This window comes from Mus pahari, chromosome 18 (assembly GCF_900095145.1).
Source record: "Mus pahari chromosome 18, PAHARI_EIJ_v1.1, whole genome shotgun sequence".
NCBI classification, from domain to species: Eukaryota; Metazoa; Chordata; class Mammalia; order Rodentia; family Muridae; genus Mus; species Mus pahari.
In genome coordinates this window covers 50,682,896-50,690,857 of record NC_034607.1, presented here as the reverse complement: position 1 = coordinate 50,690,857, position 7,962 = coordinate 50,682,896, and the positions used below count along the sequence as shown (strand labels likewise).

Below are 7,962 nucleotides of genomic sequence, written 5' to 3'. Positions count from 1 at the left end.
ATGAGCCACCATGTGGTTGCTGGGATTTGAACTCCGGACCTTTGGAAGAGCAGTCGGGTGCTCTTACCCACTGAGCCATCTCACCAGCCCCGGTGACCCATTTTCAAAAAGAAATTCATAAAAAAAAAAAAAAAAAAAAAAACTAGAACAATTCATACAGTAATGGCAAAGACCTAGTATGGGTAGGGAAAAAAATATGAGTGTTTTCTTTGAATTTTCCACTTTATATCCAGATTTTTTTTCCAGTAACATGTCCATGTTTTTATAATTTGAGAAAGTGCTACTTTTACTCAAGGAAAACGACATCTGCTTTACCCTCAAAAGGCTAAAAGGCAGAGACTCTCTATTCAAGAGCATAAGTAAACACTTTAAAGTTGTTACCTATGTGGTCACTGGTTGCCATCCACTGATGGCTTTTGTACTAAGTTCACCCTGAGAAGTCAAAAATAAAATTAACTATCAGCAAGCTGGAAGTACTGTCATGTAGACCCTACAAGCTGGGGGCAAGGCCTCACAATCTCCTTGGGAGCCTGGCTCTTCTCACTGTATGGTAAAAAGGGTTTCACCCATATCTGTTATTTCCCGGGAGCCTCCTCTTTTTGCCTCTTCTTCAAATCTTTTCTTCTCTCCATTTCTTGACCATGAATGAGGCACTAAAAAAGTATTTACTGGGGGAAAGAGAGGATGAAGGCACACTGGGGTCAGAGAATAAACTGTGGGAGTCAGTGGTTTCCTTCCATCACACGGGTCTGAGCATCTGCCCACTGAGACCTAACTGGCTACAGACATTCTTCTCATAGGCTTGCTGACTATGCCTCACTTGTGTACATGTAGCATGGAACAGCAAGGTTCTCACCTAGCAGACAGATCCAGCACCATACTCTAACAGGTCAGACTCAGAACACATATCTAGACACCAATGAACTCAAACTTAAAATATTTTCTATATAGATGCCGCTAAAAGATCCACATGAATAAACTGATTTTCTGAACTTTTCTTTCTCCTCCCACCCCCTTTCCTGAGACTGTCTCTCTCCCTCTCCCCTCCCTCTACACACACACACACACACACACACACACACACACACACACAGCCCTGACTGGCCTCAAACTCACAGAGATTCACCTACCTCCATAGATACCTGAGTATAACACAAACCCCGGCCCAAGAACTGTATTAAAATTTACAATTTTTTGCTATTATTGCATTAAATTACAATTCAGACATCATGGGAGTTTCACAAGAATCTTTCATAAGATCACATTTGTCATTAGACTTTAATCTGAGATAATTATATGAAAAAATTTTAATTATCTTCTATGTAAGTAATATACTAACCTTATATTGCTTATAAGCTCATCTTAGATCTTACTGACAGACAATGAAAGGCAACTCATTCTTTTTCAGCTTCTGTCTTAGCTGCTATGAAGATCAGAATACAAACTGACTTCATGTAGCTTCTGGTAAATCTGCCAGTATTTTCTGTAGCGCTTGATACGTTAGTGTACGTCTAACATAATTCCACTACATACAAGGTTTCAGCTGCTCTGAGATCCTAGGTAGGATGGTGACTGTCAACGCCAGTGATGTGGGTCAGAAATCATGGCTCTATACAGCAACTTCTGAGACATCAACAAGCCATAAAACACTCCAGCTCCATAAGTTTAAGATATTTGTTGTCACTTAATTTTCAAATTAGAAGGTTGGGGCAGATTAAGTTAGTAAAAAGGTCTAATGTTCGTGAAGAAGGTATCTGAGAATACTGTTTTCTCCAGAAAACAGTATAAATTATAAAATTCTAAGTTTGCTCAAAAAACAGTACTTACCATGTCTTTTCAAAATCAATAGTGTGTTAGTTCAAACAACAACAAAAGTTTACATACCTTATGTAAACAAGTGTCCACTACCCAATTGCACACGTTCTCCAGGTCATCTGACACCTCAAGCCTAGACCTAACAAACTCACAGAGCTCCTCATTGCTCATCACATCCCAGATCCCATCGCAAGCCAAGGCGACAAATTCATCCTCTTCTGCTCTCACAATCTCATAAACCTCAGGTTCTGGAGAAACAAGTTGTTCTGTAGGGCCCTTGCCATCAACACACTTGTAATCATAGTCCCCCAGAGCACGAGACACTGCTAATGAACCATTCACACGCTGTATCATGACACTGCCTCCTGCGTTTTGGATACGCTCCTTTTCCATTGGATTACAAGGTTTGTGATCCTGGGTAGAAAAGCAGACTTGTCCATTCCTACACAGAACAGCTCGAGAGTCACCACAGTTGATAAAGTAGATGTGTGTAGGGGAAATCATCACGCCCACTGCAGTAGAACCGCTCCTGTCCATCCCATTTCTCAGGTCTGAGAAGTTACGCATATATTCATCAATTTTCAAGAAGCCAGTCCTGATACCAGTCTTCACACTTTCTACTGAAGGCTCAAGAGCAGAGCCTGACTTGTCGGCTGCCCTGAAGTCTTCATTGGTGGTGATGTGTTCTAATAGATGTGTTGAACAGTAATTTGCCACTCGGGATCCAGCATGACCATCATAAACTGCAAAAAATGACCAGTTGTCCAAGCCGTGAGGAATACCCACAACAGCTGTGTGTGCATCTTCCATTTCCACTCTCCATCCTTGCATACTGCTCAGGCCATAACGCAGACCATTCCCAGCACCGTGAGCATTGTGCTTTTCAGTTTTGGGTTTATCCAAAAATGCACCCATGTTTAGTAATGAATCTGAGAGAGAAAAAAAAATAGGGTGGTAAATGTTCATATTTATTTGCTATAGTTTGTCTACAATGCTCCATTTATTCTGAACCAACTCATTTCTTAGGTATTTTCAGCAGTACCCAACTTACTGGGGTAACAACACAAGTTCCCTGATGCTGTTTCTAAGACACTTTTAAAATTGCTTTATTTATCTTTAAGTGCAGTGATGGTGTTTTTCCTGAATATACATCTGTACATTCCCTAGAACTGGAGCTATGGAGAGTTGTGAGCCACCATGTGGGTGCTGGGAACTGAACCTGGGTCCTGTGAAGAGCAGCCAGTGCTCTTAACTACTGAGCCAGCTCTCCAGCTCTCAAGACAGTAACCTTTCAATACAGCTTGTAAGACAGAATCTGACCAACTAAATCAGAATCTCTGCAGGTAGACCACGATGGTTACTGCTGGGTTTTCTCCCTTTGCTTTTTAAAAGACTGTCTTTCTATGTCACCCATTGTCCTGGAATTCACTATGTACACCAAGCTGGCATAGAATTTACAGAGGAAAATCCACTTGCCTCTACCTTCCAAGGGCTGGAACTGAAAGCGTGAACCACACAAGCTGCTATCAGTGTTTCTCCAAAGCACTCTGAGGAGGAGAATGTGCTGCCACACTGGCTGTGGTGGGGCACACCTGTAATCCCAGCACTGCTAAGTCAAAGTGAGAGGGTCAAGAGTTCCAGGCCAGCCTGGATTATACATCTCAAAAACAAAAACAAAAACAAAAGAATGTGCCAGCAGCCAAGCTCAGATTTTTCTAGAGAGAACTGATGACTACAACTTGGTTAGGATTCTTTTTAAACTTCAGCAGGGCATGGGAGCAACAAACTCCTGACATCCCAGATGCTTGTGAGGATGAGGCAGAAAGAGCATGAGTTGTCTCAGATCAAAGCAACTCGCCCTGAGGTGCAGCGCAGCCTTGCCAATTGCTCCTCACTAACCAGTGCTCCTCACTGCACTGGCTTATAACCTAGGCTTTCCGTGAAGTAAGTCACTGTTCTGAATGAGCAGCACCTAACTGAGTTTAGACCACACATATATTTATATTCTTTTTTCAAATTAACATTTTTTGTTGTTTTTTTGTTTGTTTGTTTTTGTTTATTTTCGAGACAGGGTTTCTCTGTGTAGTCCTGGCTATCCTGGAACTCACTCTGTAGACCAGGCTGGCCTCGAACTCATAAATCCGCCTGCCTCTGCCTCCAGAGTGCTGGGATTAAATTGTGCACCACCACTGCCTGGCAACTTTTTTTTTTTTTTTTTTTTTTAAATAAAGTTCCAAACTGATCTTATTTTAAAGCTGAGATTCTATGAACTTTTTTTTAAGTACTGTAAAGTTCCACTATCAATTTAATGTATACACATGTGGCTAAAGAATAATAAACTATATGATCCATGCACCCACCACTAAGTGTATCAAGGCTAGGAAAGCTCCCCTTTCTCATCCCTGGACCCCCGAGCCACAGCGGGCAAGCTCTTGAGTTTGCAGTAAGCATTCCTCGCAGTTCAACCACACTCCTGTACAACTTAGCTGCATACACTTAGGACTTATACTGCTATACAAGATGCATTAGTCTCCCTCTCTTCTTGCTAAACACCATCCTAAGGTTGGTTCATCTCCACTGGTACAGGTGAATTGAGTTCATTCACTATAATCAATTATATCCTTATACCACAGCATATACTCTCTACTACCAATTAATATTCCTTTTTTCTTTTGATTGAAGGTAACAATGTTTTGGAACAATTCTATTGTATATGTATGAATTTTCCTACAATAAAGAAATCACAGGTAGCTAAGGGAGGAAGGCAAGGAAGGAGGGAGGGAAAGATGGAAGGAGGAAGGAAGAGCAGAAAATGTTTACTGCTTCATGTCTTGAAGACAGATTTTGGCTGATCACATCAGTCATGTTGTAAGTGGGACACACCTTCAGTTTACAATCACATCTGACTATAGTTCATATTTATAAACATTCATATAAAGCTGGTAATGTTGGAAACAAGAGGACATCAAAAATAGGGTTTTATTTTTTCAAAGAGCAAGTGTCTTAACCCATAAAGACAAAAAAAGGTATACTAATCGAGTGTGGGTATTTTTGTCTAAAAAAATATAGGCCTCCACCATTCATTCATTTTTGGTTTTCAATACAGTGTTCCTTGGCTGTCCTAGAACTAGCTCTAGGCCAGGCTGGCCTTGAACTCAAAAGAGATCCGCCTGCCTCTGACTCTGAGTGCTGGGATTAAAGTGTGAGCCACCCCTCCCCAGCCCTGGACAACCGTTTTTTAAAGCTCATACCTTTCTTTTTCCCATCCAGCTCTGCAAAGTCAGGGTTCCTGAAAAGCCAGGATTGGAGCTTCTGAAATACCTTCCCCAACTACTAAATCCCAGTAAGACTTAAACACAAGGAGGCAGAGGCAGGTGGACCTTTGTGAGTTCAAAGTCATCCTTGTCTACAAAGCAAGTTTCAAGCCAGCCAGGGTTACATTGTGAGACCCTGCTTCAAAATCAAAAACCAACACTAAAATACAAGACTTTACCAATACTTAGGTCATACCACTTTACATACTTAGTATCCTTTTATCACTTTCACTTTTCACAACAGTGACACACACATATACAATGCACACAAGTACTGAATAAATGCCAGAAAATTTAATTTTTGTTTTTGAGACAAATTAGCTACGTTAACTCAGGCTCCTCTTTGATCTCCTGTAATCCTCCCTTGGATGCCAAAGGGTTAGGATTACAGCTTGGGTTGTCACACCTGGCAACTTTTTCTTTTTCTTTTTTTTTAGCTTTTAAAAAAGTGGTTTAAGCAACCAATACTCCATCATAAATAAATGCAATACATGTGCTACGGCACATTCTTCTTTGAGCTGAAGTCAACAGAAATTCCTAACATTATATTGCAAAGAAAAGGCTTTAGGAGAAAAGAAGTAACCTGTGTAAACCAAGAATGTCCTCCTCTCAGATAAACAGCTCTGGAGCGCTGCATCATTGAATGGGATCTGGGATAAGGGATGCTAAAAGGTACCACGAGAAAGCAATCCAAGAGTCATTACACAGAACAAGTTGAATATCCTCACAAGGAAAGCACAAACTAGATTAGTATTTGACAGTGTTCTGTATTTATTTCCTTCTGCTAAAGTTTTTAGATCTTATTTTATCTCAACCACTTTGAGTCAAATTAAAAAGGTCTTTTATACCTCTGCCTCCTTTATGAGGGAACTAAGAAGTAGGGTGTCCACAGAAAGCTGGGAAAGAGAACTCTGGGCTACTACTACCAGATTTCGCCCTGTTTGCCTGCCTGTCTTTTTTTTTTAATAACAATTCTCCCTGCACTGCCAGGCTTGGCTTCAAACTCCTGATTCTCACGCCTTAGCATCCCTACCAGCCAGAAGGACTGAAGGCATGTACCGCGACACCTGTTTTTACAGAATAAAAGTTTAGTTATATATTAAAAGTCATAAAGCCATTTTCTCCACTGACAGTTTCTTTTTTTCTTTTTTCTTTCTTTCTTTCTTTCTTTTCTTTTCTTTTTTCTTTTCTTTTCTTTTCTTTTCTTTTCTTTTTTTTTTTTTTTTTTTTTTTTTGAGACAGGGTTTCTCTGTGTAGCCCTGTAGCCCTGGCTGTCCTGGAACTCACTTTGTAGACCAGACTGGCCTCGAACTCAGAAATCCGCCTGCCTCTGCCTCCCAAGTGCTGGGATTAAAGGCGTGCACCACCATGCCCGGCTCCACTGACAGTTTCATTTCATGGTATTATCTCTAAGTTTTGGCTATGAAATTTGTATGTTTCTTTTAAAAAGCTTATTAGTGCCAGATTTTATTGAAATGACTACAATTCATCAAGTAACAGGAAACTCAGAAAACAAAAGTATATACACATTTCAACTTCAAAGAATTGAGCAAAATAGTTTCAAAGTATCTACAAAATGTATAGTGTTATAAAAAATTAACAGAAGTACACTTACTTGTGCCCACAGTGCAAACACGTGTGGAAGCACAGCACCGAACTGTGTGACAAGGAAGAAGAATGTCTGCACGGCACGTTAGATCCCTACCTCTCCGGAATATCTGCTTTCCTAGAAAAGAATATCTTCCTGTTGTGAAATTCTGGGTATAGAGTAATAAGTGAACTGCCAACTGATTCCAACGGTTATAACAGTATACAGCAAGAGGACAGCTCACAAGAAACAGGCATAGTTCAACTGACATGGACTTCCTAAAGATTACTTCATATGAATGAATGAATGTTTTTATAGCTTGCTTTGTTGTTTCAAGGTGGGATCTCATTCTACAACCCACGGCAGCCATAACCTTGTAGCAACCCTCTCATCCCACTAACTCCTCGGTGCCTGGATTATGTAAGTGTAGGCAGCTATGGCCCGCTTCTAGTTCTAGAGGAAAATCACACAAGTTCCCACAATAATGGCAACAATGCATCCTCTTCTCCTACTGGAAAGAAATACTGCCTTGGTTGGATTTGTCTGTCTGCCTGCTAACTCGACACAGCTAGAGTTACCTGAGAAAAGGGAAGCACAATGAAGAAAGCCCCTCCCTAGGACTGGCCTGTGGGCAAGCCTGGGAGGGTCTGGCTTTCCCATTTATGCATCTACTCATACACTTACCTGTCTGCTTACCTACCTACCTGGTTTTTTAAGACAGAGTCTCCTTATATAGCCCTGACTATTGTGGAATTTACTATGTAGGCCAGGTGGGCCTCAAGTCACAGAGATCTGCCTGCCTCTGATTCCTGAGTACTGTGATTATTAAAGTTTTTCTTCATTGATGTGGGAGGACCCAGCTCACTACTAACTGTGCCACCCCTGGGCAGGTAGCAAGCAAGCTGGCAAGCCAGTAAATAGCATTCCTTCATGGTCTCTGCTTCAGTTCCTACCCTACCTTCCTTTGCCTGAGATGTGGGACTGTTAAGCTGAAATAGACCTCTCATACGCAAACTGCTCTGGTAATGGTGTTTTATCACAGCAACAGAAACCCTGAGACAAATACGTAATGTTTCAAGCCAAATATGCTCTACTGTATAAACTCTTAAGAAACCTTTCCAACCACATATACTTATCTTCATCCTGCACTCCAGGAAATTCTCTATCACAGACAACTAACTATATACTGCTTTATTAAGTGGTAATGCTTATGTACTCTGTGTGTGTGTGTGTGTGTGTGTGTGT

General features: G+C 41.0%; 1 protein-coding gene across 3 annotated transcripts in view; it reads right to left on the bottom strand.

The window, feature by feature from the left end:
* The window catches only part of Ppm1b (protein phosphatase, Mg2+/Mn2+ dependent 1B), a 64,956-nt gene that overhangs the window by 28,557 nt on the left and 28,437 nt on the right, over nucleotides 1-7,962 (bottom strand). For all 3 annotated transcript variants that reach the window (XM_021217597.2, XM_021217598.2, XM_021217595.2), the window contains exon 2: nucleotides 1,885-2,744. In XM_021217597.2, coding sequence (XP_021073256.1) covers nucleotides 1,885-2,730 — 846 coding nt within the window. In that variant the 5' untranslated portion in view covers nucleotides 2,731-2,744. The remainder of the gene's footprint in view (nucleotides 1-1,884; nucleotides 2,745-7,962) is intronic.